Source organism: Gorilla gorilla, chromosome X (assembly GCF_029281585.2).
Source record: "Gorilla gorilla gorilla isolate KB3781 chromosome X, NHGRI_mGorGor1-v2.1_pri, whole genome shotgun sequence".
Lineage (NCBI taxonomy): Eukaryota > Metazoa > Chordata > Mammalia > Primates > Hominidae > Gorilla > Gorilla gorilla.
This window is the reverse complement of record NC_073247.2, coordinates 144,971,798-144,986,217: the sequence shown is the minus strand read 5'-3', so window position 1 is coordinate 144,986,217 and position 14,420 is coordinate 144,971,798. Positions and strand designations below refer to the sequence as shown.

The window sequence follows — 14,420 nt, the reverse complement described above, 5'->3', positions numbered from 1 at the left end:
TCTATTAGTTCAAGTAAATTGGGTGGGGAGCTCTTGACAATTTAAGGCATTCATGGAATATTCCTACTGGAATTTGCTGTGTGTTTGCAAATTAGTCCTGTGGAAACGTATCTTCAGAAATCCAGTGCTGATACAAAAGACACTGGGCCGTGAAGCGCATTTGGTGATTCATATTGCAGGCTAGAAAATCCTTGCAATGAGTCATAAACACCTTTTTGTATATTGGGTCCGATTACTCTGATGGACAGCTCTTTGCTTCCATAGTATTAAGTCCTATGACTCACTCAATATGAAAAACCTGTCATGTGGCATATGGCTCCAAATCCAGGCCCTGCAATAAGGAGCTAATGCAAAATCTAGTACATGGAAAACTGAATGATGACTCACAATCACTCTCTTTCTTCCATCCAGCATTGAGATCTCACTTGATGAAAATCATAGAAGCAATGCATGACACCAGGGAAAGCAGAGCAAATCACTGAAACCTTCTGTTCCTGAACTCCTTGCCTCTAGTATCTCCTTTATGTCAAATACATCTTCCTAAAACACCTCATTTACCAAGTCACTCTTCTGCTCAAGAATTTTCAGTGACTGCCCGTTGCCTTTAGCACCAAATCCAAACAAACACCTCAGTCTCTTTTTTTCGCAACTGCACTCCCCACATCACTGATTCATTTAATTTTTTCATACAGTTCGTGTTTATTGTGTACCTACTATGTGCTATGCATTGAGCTAGGTGCTGGGAACATGCCTGTGAACCAGTCAGATGCCCTTACAGACCCTCTGCATTCATCAAGCTCTTCTGCTTCCTGTCATTTGCCCAGAACATGTCCATTCTATTACTGCATCTGTGCTGACTCCAGGTCTTCTATTTCAAACGTCTTCCCTTTTCCTCTCTTCCAAGGTATACCTCTCACCACCTCTAAAACCTAGATTAAAATGCAAGCTTTCCACACATGCCCCACACCTAGGAGCAATCAGAAGCCCAGGGGAGCGTGCCTTGCTCAGAGGCTAGAAGATCTGTAGCAGCAACCATCTGTTTAAAGCCCTTGGATGCAAGTAAAAGGAAAAAAATTCCACAGACTTTACATGTGCCAATTGATTGCATAAAGGATCATAAAGTAGGAATGAGAAACCCAGTTCTAGGCTAGAACAATCCTTAAAGGTGATAAACAGAAAATAAAGCAAAACTTTTATCATGGATGTTTGTGTGTATCTGGGTGGTGGTGGTGGGAATAGGCAGGTTAGCTTGATTAACCAAAAATGTAGTCATCTTTAATATGTCATTATCAGTGACATGAATTGCTCTGGAATAAGTGGATAGGACTTACTCATGCAATCACATTTAGAGCCAGTGATAGAAATGCAAATCTGAAATGAGAATAGCAGCCCATGCTATTCATTTAGCTAATTATGTATTGAGTAGCTACTACATGTCAGACAAGCCTGCCCGTAATATATGTGGGGCCCAGGGCAAATGTACAAAAGGGACTGAGTTCCACCTACCATATGTCTGAAGATTTGCAAGTTATAAATTAACAGCATTTAATAAAGTGTGTTCTGTTCTCCTACCTTTACAAACAAAGCATATCTTCATAATGATCAGGAAACCAGGATCAAGTTTTAAATTCTTGAATTTCTCAGAGTTTCATGCCAAAACATGACAGGACAGATGGGGTGGTCCTAGGCTCCCAGCTCCCAGCCTGACTTCCTGACCCCCTTCTCTTCCACCCCAACTCCATCTTGTACTATGAGGGGTCTCTCACACATGCACGTAAACACCCCGGTCCTCCTGTGCAAGGGGTTCCACCCTTGGGAGGATGGACTGGGGATAGAGACCCACACAGGCCCTGAAAGAAGGCACAAGGCCCTTTAGCCAGAGAATTCCCAGGACCTGGGCAGCCAGAGCATGCACTAGAAAGGAAGGGCACGGACTGTGGTTGGACACATTCTTTTGGTCCAGTGGATTCCTCTTCTATGAGGGCTACATCTAGGGAAGGGCCAGAGTAAGGTCTCTAAGATGTGGGACCAGGTATCTACAATGTACTGGGGATAAGATGATTATGATATGCTCCCTGTTCTCTAGGAACTTACAACCTGGTGAAGCAGACATACAGGTGCACAGCCCACACTACCATACTGGGATAAATAAATGCTGTCTTTGTTAGAACTCAGAACACAGAAAAGGATAAAATATGAGATGATGGATCTGAGGAATGACAAATAGGGGAAAAGGAGCCAAAGATGGAGATATCAAGTATGATGCCTTTTGTTCCTTTTGAAAAAATTTGAATTGTTGTTTATGGAGGTCCAGTTTGCATTCAGGCAAGTGCTCAAATTCCACCATAAAGCTCCATGAATTGTGATAATTCCAGGAAATCACAGCCCCTCCATCCAGTGAACACACCATGCTCAAAGATAACCTCCATTCTGCCATCTACCACCAGAGATTAGTTCTGCCTCTTTTTGAACTCCACATAAATAGAATCATATAACATGTATCTTTGTGTCTTGTTTCTTCTACTCGACAGTATGTCTGTGAAATCCATCCACCTTCTGTAGCTGTACTTTTTTTTCACTGCCGTGTAGCATTCCATGTTATTGAAATGTGACACATTATTTTTCCATTTTACTTTTGATGGACATTCAGTTTGAGACTATTATGAACAGTGCTGCTATGAACTTGCTTGTTCATGTATTCTGATAAACATTTATGGCATTCTTTTAACAAATTGTATTTCGAAATAACTTCAGACTTAGATGCAAAAATATTTCAAGTAATTCCTATATTCTTATTATGCAGCCATAAAAAGGAATGAGACCATGTCCTTTGCAAGGACATGGATGGAGCTGAAAGCCATTATCCTCAGGAAACTAACACAGGAAAAGAAAACCAAACACTGCATGTTCTCACTTATAAGGGGGAGATGAACAATGAGAACACATGGACACATGGACACAGGGAGGGGAACAACACACACTGGGGCCTGTCGGGAAGGTTGGGGGAGGGAGAGCATCAGGATAAATAGCTAATGCGTGCTGGGCTTAATATCTAGGTGATTGGTTGATAGGTGCAGCAAAACACCATGGTACACATTTACTTATGTAACAAACCTGCATGTCCTGCACATGTATCCTGGAACTTAAATTAAAACAGGCGGGGCGTGGTGGCTCACGCCTGTAATCCCAGCACTTTGGGAGGCCAAGGCGGGTGGATTACCTGAGGTCAGGAGTTCAAGACCAGCCTGACCAACATGGTGAAACCCCATCTATACTAAAAATACAAAAAATTAGCCGGGCGTGGTGGTGGGCACCTGTAATCCCAGCTGCTCGGGAGGCTGAGGCAGGAGAATTGCTTGAACCCAGGAGGCGGAGGTTGCAGTGAGCCAAGATTGCAGTGAGCCGGAGCAAAACTCCTTTAAAAAAATAAATAAATACATAAAATAAAATTAAAACAACAACAGAGAATTCGTATATTTTTCACTCAGATTTTATTCTTTTTAAAAATAGCTATCTAGTATTCCATTATAAATACTTAAAAAATATTTACCTCTAATTTTGCCAAAATACTAAAAGCTTTTTAATTTTCCTGTTTTCTGCTATAGAAATTTAAGCAAAATATATACTTAACCTGTGATCTATATTTTTTCTTTGAATGAAAAGATACAGCCATCCTTCAAATCTTACATTTTATCAGCATCTTTTAAAAAATCTGTGGTCCATACTTTCCAAGTGCTTGACTGATTTTCAAAAAGAGCTACAGTTCCTTACAACTCAAATTGAATTTTCTTACGGAAATCCATTTTAGTCCTCTTAGATTCTGGAAACCAGTCTTCTTTCTGCTTTTTTGAAGTGAAGAAAAAACTATTTGATTTTTCCCAAGCCTGCCTCTGCTCCAGAGGTGGCCTGGATTTGGGTCTCCTTGAGCCTCTTTCCAAGTGAGCTGACGCTAGGACTGATAGTCTGGTTATAAGACTGACAACTTGTGGTTAGTGAAGGACTGTGTTTATAAACATCCATTGATGAGTGATCAGCCAACACACACATCCCCACACATACACATCCCTACATATGCATGCCTTGAGAGTTTGAACCAGCACTTTTTTTTTTTTTATGAGACAGGGTCTCCCTCTGTCAGTCAGGCTGGAGTACAGAGGCACAATCATAGCTCACTGCAGCCTCGAACTCCTGGGCTCAAGTGATGCTCTTGCCTAGGCCTCCCTGAGTGCTAGGACTACAGGCATGAGCCACCACACCCAGCCTTGAACAAGGCATCTCTGAGGCCTCTGATATAGCCACATTTTTGTTTTAGGTAACTTTAATGCAGAAATGGATTATTCATAGAAATTAATCAGAAAAGTCAATTAACAGTAAACCATTTAATTGAGGGGTCCCTGTCCCTATATTTTCTGTACCTCCCACACCTACCCTTCCCACCTCAACCCTGTATTGTAATACTCAGTGGGCACAATGGAAGTTTTCTCTATTTCCCAGAAGACAATGGGGTTCATGGTTAATTGCAGTTTGGCTCCTTGATGTTCCTTGTAGTTGCATGTCATTAGACCAAGGTTAGCCCATAGGATATCTTCTTCAGCATAATATGACTATCTTACTGAAAACCGACTAATATTTGGACTGCTTTTTGTTAACTGCCACCCAACACAACAGGTGCTGAGAACACAATAGGCCCTCATTACAGAGTTCTTGCTTGATGGAGGCAAGAGAGCTAGGCTAGAGGGAAGACAGACTAGACAGTCAAACATTTAGAAATCTCTTCTATCCCATTATTCTAAGATTCTCTCATTGTTTGCCAATCCAACAGCATTCCAGGTTTTTGTATATCCAATCCATATGTTTCTGATGAATGTGTGTTTAAATTTCTAAAAGGCAGATTTAGAAAAGCAATTTATTGTCACAGATCCCTTAGGATCCATCTTCTTTAACTACAAACCAGATGTCTAATTTTCCCGGTAGGAAATAGACTTTTAACTTGGAAAGTTCACATTCTGTTTTCTACTCTTCTCAACACAGTGAGAGGATTTCCAAATTGGTCAAGTGAGCCTCTTCTATCCCAGAGCAATGGAGCATGTTTTCCATTGTGAGGGCGGTCACTGGAGTTGGGTTGTGGGTCAGGAAACTTGTGTTCTGCTTTGAAGTCCCCCACAAATTCAGTATGACTCCCGGAAGTTACATCTTTTGGGGACCTTTGTTTCACAATCAGTAGAGAATCATGCCTTGCCTACAATGCCAAATGATAGGAAAGAGACGCGCAAAATGTTTTGAGCTTGCTGAAGGAAATACAGTGACATAATCCCAAAGTGGCATGCCATCGCAGTAATCAGATTTTAAAATTCTGTAAAGTTAGTTGAGGCCCTATGAGATTGAGCCTACTTAAATTTGATGTTGTCCCATGCATGCATAGAGACTCCTATGGTGTTAGAAGATCTTTAGAAAGAACATTTATCCCAACTGTCCATCTGGCCAATAAAATTTTTGGTAGCATCCTAGCAGATAGACACATGGCATCTGCTTGAATACTACCTGCCCAGGGAGTTTACTACTGCCTGAATAGCCCTTTTCTTTGTTGAATCACTTAAGTCATTAGCAATGACTTTCTTAAATTGAGCTGGAACCAGCGTTTGTGTACCTTCTGCCTGCTGTTTCTAATTTTTTCCTCTGGAGTAGCAAAGATCAAGTTTGTGTTTTCTTTTACAGGATGGCTCTTTAGATATTTGAAGACAGCTCTCAACATGTCTCTCCTTCTCCAGAGAAAAATTATTTTTTGTAGCATCAAATTGTTTTCTTGAGACAGAGTCACTCTGTCATCCAGGCTGGAGTGCAGTGGTGCAATTTTGGCTCACTGCAACCTCCGCCTCCCAGGTTCAAGTGATTCTCCTGCCTCAGCCTACCGAATAGCTAGGACTGCAGATGCCCACCACCACGCCCAGCTACTTTTTGTATCTGTAGTAGAGATGGGGTTTCACCACGTTGGCCAGACTGGTCTCAAACTCCTAACCTCAAATGATCTGCCCGCCTTCGCCTCCCAAAGTGTTGAGATTACAGGCATGAGTCACCACACCCAGCCTGTAGCATCAAATTCTTATCCCCTCCCTGCCTTGACCACCACCAATCCCAGAGACTCCTGGGACCATGGGCATATTTTCTAATATTGCCAAGTGGAGCTCAGGAATCTCATCCAAACAATACCGCATACAGGATCCTGGCCCAAGTGGCCCAGTAATTGAGGCACCCAGCAGACCCTTATTCAGCCCTCCCTCATGTACCCTGAAGGGCCAGGAGGGTTTTGTTTTGACAACTTGCATTCTATTCGAGCCATGTGGAATCTTGGAAGGTCTTGAAATTTCTCTAAAGAGAAGTTGATAATGGCAGATGTTAAAACGAAAGCTAAATTGATAACCAAATAATGCTCAAACTGTTTTATGCAAATGAAGGGGTGGATCTTTATTGAGCACCTGGAAGGCTTAACATTTTCTAAATGAAGATACTGAGGCACAGAAAGGTGTAGCAACTTTCCCCAAGCCACACAGCAAGGATTTGGCATTCATCTGGTTGGCAGGCCACCTTCTGACCCACTAGGACAAGCTACCTTCCCTTTTATTGGGCTAAAATGTGTGTGACTCCTTTGCCATGAGAGGTTAGGAAAAGTCTCCTCCTAAATCTGTCCTCCTCTCTTCTTCTAGGTACTGAGAGGTTGCTTTGCTCTTTAGGACTAGATGAACCTTTACTTTGCTGAGCCCTGGGCAAACTCCTGGGTGTTATTTTCATTCGTGGGTAGTTGTTAGATCATTGTTTTTGTGGGGCAAGGAGGGTTGGATTTCCTACTCTGCCATTTTGCTGATGTCATCCTACATTTTATTTTTTACTGATTTAGCTCAGGGGTATGGCCCACAAGTGGACTGCCTATTTTTATAAATAAAGTTTTATTGAAGCACAGCCACACTCATTTGTTTACATGGTGAGTATTATAGCTTCTGTACAACGGCAGAGTGAGTAGTTGAAATAGAGACTGTATGGTGTCTGCAAAGCTTCAAATTTTTACTATCGATCTCTTAACAGAAAAAGTCTGCTGACCTCTGCTTTGGATCATGACTGAAAATTATACATTATATGAAAATTTACTATTACAGCAATGAATAACTAATTTTTGCTGAAGGTGACAAAAATTAATTTTGTGGAATACAAAATAATTCCTGAAATATGTATGTCTTTACATTATTACTCATCCATATATTGCTAGCCCATAAGAAGAACACTCAGACATGCAGAGTCATAATTAAACTCAGTCATCTTTGATATTTTGCTTTCAATAGTATTAAAACTATTGAAAAAGTATGATTTTGCTTTTATAAAGGTATAGTTGTCAAAATAGAAGATAGAACACATTTAACAATTTTTTTTTGCTTTGACTTATAATTTTTAATTATCAGGCATATGCTCTGTTTGTATTCTTGCTCTGGGCCTCTTAAATGTTAGAGTTGGAAGCCTGGATGAGGCCTGGTAAGCATGTCAACACTTAGATGTCAGAAGCCATTTTTTGCTCTGTTGGGGCCTTATGTTCTGAGCAAAGTCTCTGAGAAGTTCTACCAATGCTTAATGAGTTCAGCAAAGCCTACCTGTCTGCAGCTACCACAGGGCAGTGAGAAAAAAACCAGCAGAGCACCTGCTATGAACTAAATTGCATCCTTTGAAAATTCTTATGCTGAAACCCAAACACCCAATTTGACTGTATTTGGAGACAGAGTCTTTAGGAGGTAATTAAAATTAAATGAAATCATTAAGAGTGGAATCTTAATCTTATAGGACTATGTCTTTATAATAAGTGAAATCAATCTTTCTCTCTCTCTCTCTCCTTTCGCTTTTTCATGTGAGAAACACAGTGAAAAGGTAGCCATCTGCAAGATAGAAAGAGGGTGCTCACCAGAGACCAAATCCTGCTAGAACCTTGGTCTTAGACTTTCCTGCCTCCAGAACTGTGAGAAAATAAATGTATGCTGTTTAAGCCACCAGTCTACAGTATTTTGATATGGTAATCCAAATACAATAAGACAGATTTTGGTATTGAGAAGTGGGGTGCTGCTGTAAAAAATACCTAAAAATGTGGAAGTGGCTTTAGAACTGGGTAATGAGTAAAGGCTAGAGTCTTGCAGCACATCCTAGAAATATGGACATTTAGGGCAATCCTGGTAAGGTCTCACAGAGAAATAAAGAACAAGATACTGAAAACTGGAGGAAAGGTGATTTCTGTTATATGGTGGCAAAGAACTTGGCTGAACTGTGTCCTAGTGTTTTGCAGAAGTTAGAACATGAAAGTGAAGAAATTGGATATTTAACTAAGGAGATTTCTAAGCAAAGTGTTGAGGGATTGGCTTGGTTTCTCCTGACTAATTATAGTAAAATGCAAGAAGAGAGAGATGAATTAAAGAAGGAATTGTTAAGCAAAAAGGAACCAGAACTTAACAACTTGGAATATTCTCAGCCTATCCATATTGCAAAAAATGAAACTTGTCCTGAAGAGAACACTAACCCTACAGCTGGACAACCATTTGATGAAGAGATTGTGGGTGGGACTCATGAGTATAATCAGCCATCTCAGAGGAAGCCAGGAATAGAAGTGGGATTATATGAGCAAAAACACTAGTTTGAACTAAAGGAGACAGAGAAAGCTACACAGAATGAAGGAAGACTTTTGAAGTTCTTGGATTCTCAGGAGCAGACCATTTACCTATTTGGCTGCCAATTGCACTGTTATTCAAGGAAAAATAAGAATAACCATGAAGGCATTTATAGATAATCAGGGCTGACACTTCTACCACAGGCCCAGGGTGCAAGGCTGTTTCTACCTCAGTTTCAAAGGGTGATACCACCTCTCCAGTTTCAGTGGGCCAGGATGACCCCGCCCTGTGCCTCAGGGGCAAGGCAGCCTTTATAGACAATCCTTTGGGCTGGACCCTCTCTGATAACTGAAGGGGCAGGGCCCTAGCAGAGCCATGAAAGTGATACTGCCACCCAAGTGGTGGGTAGAGTGTTTAACCAAAGAGGATTATTATGGAGCCTTAAGATCTCATGGAATTCGCCTTGCTAGGTTTTGGACTTGCTTGGGACTCACTACCCTTTCTTCCTTCTGATTTCTTTCTTTTGGAATGGGAATGTCTATCCTATGCCTCTGTCACCATTGTATTTTAGAAGCACATAACTAGTCTGGTTTCATAGGTTCACAGCTAGAGAGGAATTTTGTCTATGGATGAATCTTACCTTAGTCTCACCAATATATAATTTACATGATATTTAGATGAGACTTTGGACTTCAGACTTTAAGAGTTGATGCTGGAAAGAGTGACGACTTTGGGGACGGTTGGAATGGAATGAATGCATTTTGCATGTGAGAAAACATAAATTTGGGGCGAACCAGAGGGGTTAAAACTCTCTCCTTAATTAAACTTTAGACAGGCTCTTCTAAGCCCTCTTTTTGACCTCATCCTTGCTAAGTCTAGTTTTAGCAGGAGTTTAGCTTGAGTCACTTTAGTGAGAATCCCCTGCTCTTGATATACAATCACCTTCAATATCTGATCACACTCTTCTTCCCCACCCTTGATATCTGATCACCCCAGCCTACCTTTAGCAAGAATCTTGTTAAGTTGGTTTAACAAGAATTCATCTACCCTTGATGTGTCTTCTTAGTGATTTTTCATCCACTGACCACTTTGCTCTGCTCCTTGGCTATAAATCCTCTTGCATTTACTGCATTTAAAATTGAGCCCAGACCAGGTGCAGTGGCTCACAGCCGGGCGTGGTGGCGGGAGCCTGTAATCCCAGCTATTCAGGAGGCTGAGGCAGGAGAATCGCTTGAACCCAGGAGGCGGAGGTTGCGGAAGTTGCAGTGAGCCTAGATCGTGCCACTGCACTCTAACCTGGGCGACAGAGTGAGACTCTGCCTTAAAAAAGAATTGAGCCCAGTTCTATCCTGAGGTCTCTTTGCCCCATTGCAATAGTTCCTGAATAATATCTGTTTTACCTCTTTTATTACTGTCCAGCTCTGGTTCTGTTAGGCAAATGCTATAGACTGAATTTTGTCCCCCTACCCAATAAAATTCATATGTTGAACTCCTAACCCCCAATTTCACTACTCTTTCACTACTGTCCAGCTCTGGTTCTGTTTAGCAAATGCTACAGACTGAATTTTGTCCCCCTACCCACTAAAACTCATATGTTGATGCCCTAACCCCCAATTTGACTGTATCTGGAGATAGGGTCTTTAGGAGGTAATTAAGGTTAAATGAGGTCATAAGGGTGGGTCCCAAATAGGATAGGATGTGTCCTTATCAAAAGAGATCTCTCCAAGCCCTGCTGCCATGTGAGGACACAGTGAGAAGGCAGACATCTGAAAGCCAGGAAGTGAGCCCTCACCAGAAACCAACCCTGCTGGAAACTTGATCTTGGACTTCTAGCCTCCAGAACTGTGAGAAAATAAATGTCTATTGTTTCAGCCACCCAGTCTATGGTATTTTGTTACGGCTGCCCGAGGTGAGTGAGACAGCACCTCTGTGTATTTGAGGCTGAGGTGTATGCTTGTGTGCAATCACATGCATTATTTCCAGAGTCGAGGTGCTAGAGGAAGTTGGTGTGGACTAGAGAAGCAGGCCTGAAGACACAGAGCCTGTGTGGCATGGTTATTAGGACTCTTGGTGAGTAAGGCAGAGTTGAGACCAACGGTGGGAGAAAGAGACTGCCACAGGCCTCTGCTTCTGCTGGGCTTTGTCTCGTTCTCTCTTTAGATTTCTTTCTCATTGGCAATGTGTGTAGCTTCCAAAGTGAGGTGTAGGCTGTGGACTTAGTCTATTGATTGTACCACAGCTCAACAAATAAATGATACTGTATATTGTTAACTCCTTTTTCCCATCTCTATCTACTCAGGAAGGCTTAGCGTAGCTGTTTGGGTAGAGAGACAAAAACTGGATTCTTCCACAATAAGCTTCTTGACCAGCAGGTGAAGAAATAATCCTTGCAAGAGCCCAGATCCAGCTTCTTGTGAGACAATGGCTGGGAAGAAATGATAGATGGGCCTGCAGAGGCCTACACGTCTGATTTTCATCAGTCCCTTTAGGATGTGCTATGGTTTAAATGTGTCCTCCAAAAGTTCATGTGTTGGAAACTTAATTACCATTGTAACAGTATTAAGAGGTAGGGCCAGAGGAGGAGAGGCTGAAGGCGTGAAAAGGCACGCAGGCGCACTGCACGGACCGCCCCCCTGCCGCTGCGCACCTCACGCGGCGCATGTTACGCCACGTACCACACGCCCCGCAGCAAACGCCACGCACGTTACGCCATGCACGTTACGCCACGTACCACACGCCACGTACCACACGCCACGCACCCCATGCCACGCACGTTACGCCAGGCACGTTACGCCACGCACCTCACGGCAGCCCTACACTCGGCCCGGAAGAATTGTTTTTCTTCTCTGGAAAGGTGAACATTTATAGCATTTATTTCCCAAATCTGGTAACATGGCAAAATATGTCAGTCTAACTGAAGCTAACGAAGAACTCAAGGTCTTGATAGACCAGAACCAGACCAGCGGCCCCGTGGCCGTTCACCCCTCCACCGTGAACCCGCTCTGGAAGCAGCTCTTGCCGAAAACCTTTGGACAGTCCAGTGTCAACATTGACCAGCAAGTGGTAATTGGTATGCCTCAGAGACCGGCAGCATCAAACATCCCTGTGGTAGGAAGCCCAAACCCACCCAGCACTTACTTTGCCTCTCAGAACCAGCATTCCTACTCCTCACCTCCGTGGGCCGGGCAGCACAACAGGAAAGGAGAGAAGAATGGCATGGGCCTGTGCCATCTTTCCATGAAGGTCTTGGAGACGGTGCAGAGGAAAGGGACCACTTCCTGCCAGGAAGTGGTGGGCGAGCTGGTCGCCAAGTTCAGAGCTGCCAGCAACCACGTCTCACCAAACGAGTCAGCTTATGATGTGAGGAACATAAAACGGCGCACCTACGATGCCTTAAACGTGCTGATGGCCATGAATATCATCTCCAGGGAGAAAGAGAAGATCAAGTGGATTGGTCTGACCACCAACTCGGCTCAGAACTGTCAGAACTTACGGGTGGAAAGACAGAAGAGACTTGAAAGAATAAAGCAGAAACAGTCTGAACTTCAACAACTTATTCTACAGCAAATTGCCTTCAAGAACCTGGTGCTGAGAAACCAGTATGTGGAGGAGCAGGTCAGCCAGCGGCCGCCGCCCAACTCAGTCATCCACGTGCCCTTCATCATCATCAACACTAGCAAGAAGACCGTCATCAACTGCAGCGTCTCCGACAACAAATCAGAATATCTGTTTAATTTTAACAACTCATTCGAAATCCACGATGACACAGAAGTGCTGACGTGGATGGGCATGACTTTTGGGCTAGAGTCCGGGAGCTGCTCTGCCGAAGACCTTAAAATGGCCAGAAGTTTGGTCCCAAAGGCTCTGGAGCCGTACGTGACAGAAATGGCTCAGGGAACTTTTGGAGGTATGTTCACGACGGCAGGTTCCACGGGTAATGGCAGGTGGCTTTCTGCCAGTGACCTGACCAACATTGCGGTTGGGATGCTGGCCACAAGCTCCAATGGATCTCAGTACAGTGGCTCCAGGGTGGAGACCCCAGCAGTCGAGGAGGAAGAGGAGGAGGACAACAACGATGACGACTTCAGTGAGAATGACGAGGATGACTGACGTCCTCTCGCCTTAAGATTCAGCTTCAGGAAAACATTTAGGGAAAAGAAACTTTTTTTTTTTTTAATGTGAGGTTTTCTGTTTCTTTTTTGCCTACTCCCAAGAAGATATTGGTAAGCTATAGAATTTAGATATGCACCTCTGATAAGCAAGGATTGTTTCCCGTATGATTAAGACGTGCTGTTGATGTGTGTTTTGATACCAGTGTGCTGACGCAGAATCTTTATTTACTTTTTAGGATTTTGTGTTTTCATTTTCTATTTTTCTTTAAATGCAGAGTTCATTGTTGCCCCTTAACAGTTTTTCCTCAGTTTACTGAAGAAATTGTACTTCATCCACATCCATGAAAATAAAATGCTATCCTTTTGTGCACAGTGAGTACCGAATGCCGTTTATTTGCCGTGGATTTGGATGGCACCCCCACTGATGCATAGCAAGACTCTTTTCTATTTGTTCAGTTTTGCAGTGTCCAGAGCCCCAAGCAAACGGCAGAATTCTATTTTCAGAAGAATAAACACCATCAATCTTAAAAAAAAAGAGGTAGGGTCTTTAAGAGGTGATTAGGCCATAAGGGCTGTGCCCTCATCAATGGATTAATGCTGTTATAATAGGAATAGACTCTTGATAGAAGGATAATTTCAACCCTGTTCCTCTGTCTTGAATGCTTGCTTGCCATTCTGCCATGTTAGGACACAGCAGGAACGTCTTCACTAGGTGCCAAGCATATGCTGGCACCATGCCTTTGGACTTCTCAGGCTCCAGAACCATAAGACAAATAAATCTATTTTTCTTTGTAAATTACCCAGTCTGTTATAGGAGCAGAAAACGAACTAAGACAGGATGGTTTAAGGCTCCCAGCTGGCAATCAAGGCACATCTATCTATGCAGGAATCATTTGCTGACTGGAAGCAAGATGAGTAGGTTTTCCTTTTTCAAATTGGTGAGATAGAACAGCAGTGGAGCCTATAGCAGTGTCATGGTATGGTGAGAAGAAACTGGGTCAGAACCTAGGTAGGGAGATCTTGACTCATTAATATGAGAAAGTTGTACCAAAAGTGTGGCTGGGGGCAGCAGAGGGAGCTGTTGCTTTCTTCAAGCACAGTTTCACAAAGGGTCATCTTTCCAACCATATGCAGACCTGTCCAGAGTTCCAAGAAAAAATAGACACTAGGATAATCACTGTGAAAGCAAGACCGTAAGACCCATTAAGAGAGGGCAGGTAGTTAATTACAATGAGATACCACTTCACACCCATTAGGATGGCTATTATGATTATTATTTTGAGATAAGGTCTCACTGTATTGCCCAGGCCTGCAGTGCAGTGGAAAGATCATGGCTCACTGCAGCCTCAACGTTCCAGGCTCAATCAATCCTCCCACCTCAGCTTCCCGAGTAGCTGGGACTACAGCTACTCCACACCTAGCTAATTTTTTTTTTTTTTGGTATTTTTTGTAGAGTTGGGGTTTCACCGTGTTGCCCAGGCTGGTCTCGAGCCCCTGGGCTCAAGCAATCCACCTACCTCAGCGTCCAAAAGTGTTGAAATTACAGGTGTGAGCCACCACACGTGGCCATGACTGACTTCTCTTACTTAGCAAAATGTTTCCAAGGTTCATCCATCTTGTAGCAAGGATCAGTACTTCATTCCTTTTTATGGGTGAGTAACATTCCATTGTATGG

At 42.9% G+C, this 14,420-nt stretch overlaps 1 protein-coding gene across 1 annotated transcript; it reads left to right on the top strand.

Annotated features, from left to right (window-relative positions):
• Positions 1-11,403: 11,403 nt before the first annotated feature.
• TFDP3 (transcription factor Dp family member 3) lies at positions 11,404-13,115 on the top strand. The gene has a single exon (XM_004024407.3). It carries the CDS (start codon positions 11,526-11,528, stop codon positions 12,741-12,743), a length of 1,218 nt encoding a protein of 405 aa, XP_004024456.1. The 5' UTR covers positions 11,404-11,525; the 3' UTR covers positions 12,744-13,115.
• The last annotated feature ends 1,305 nt before the right edge of the window (positions 13,116-14,420 follow it).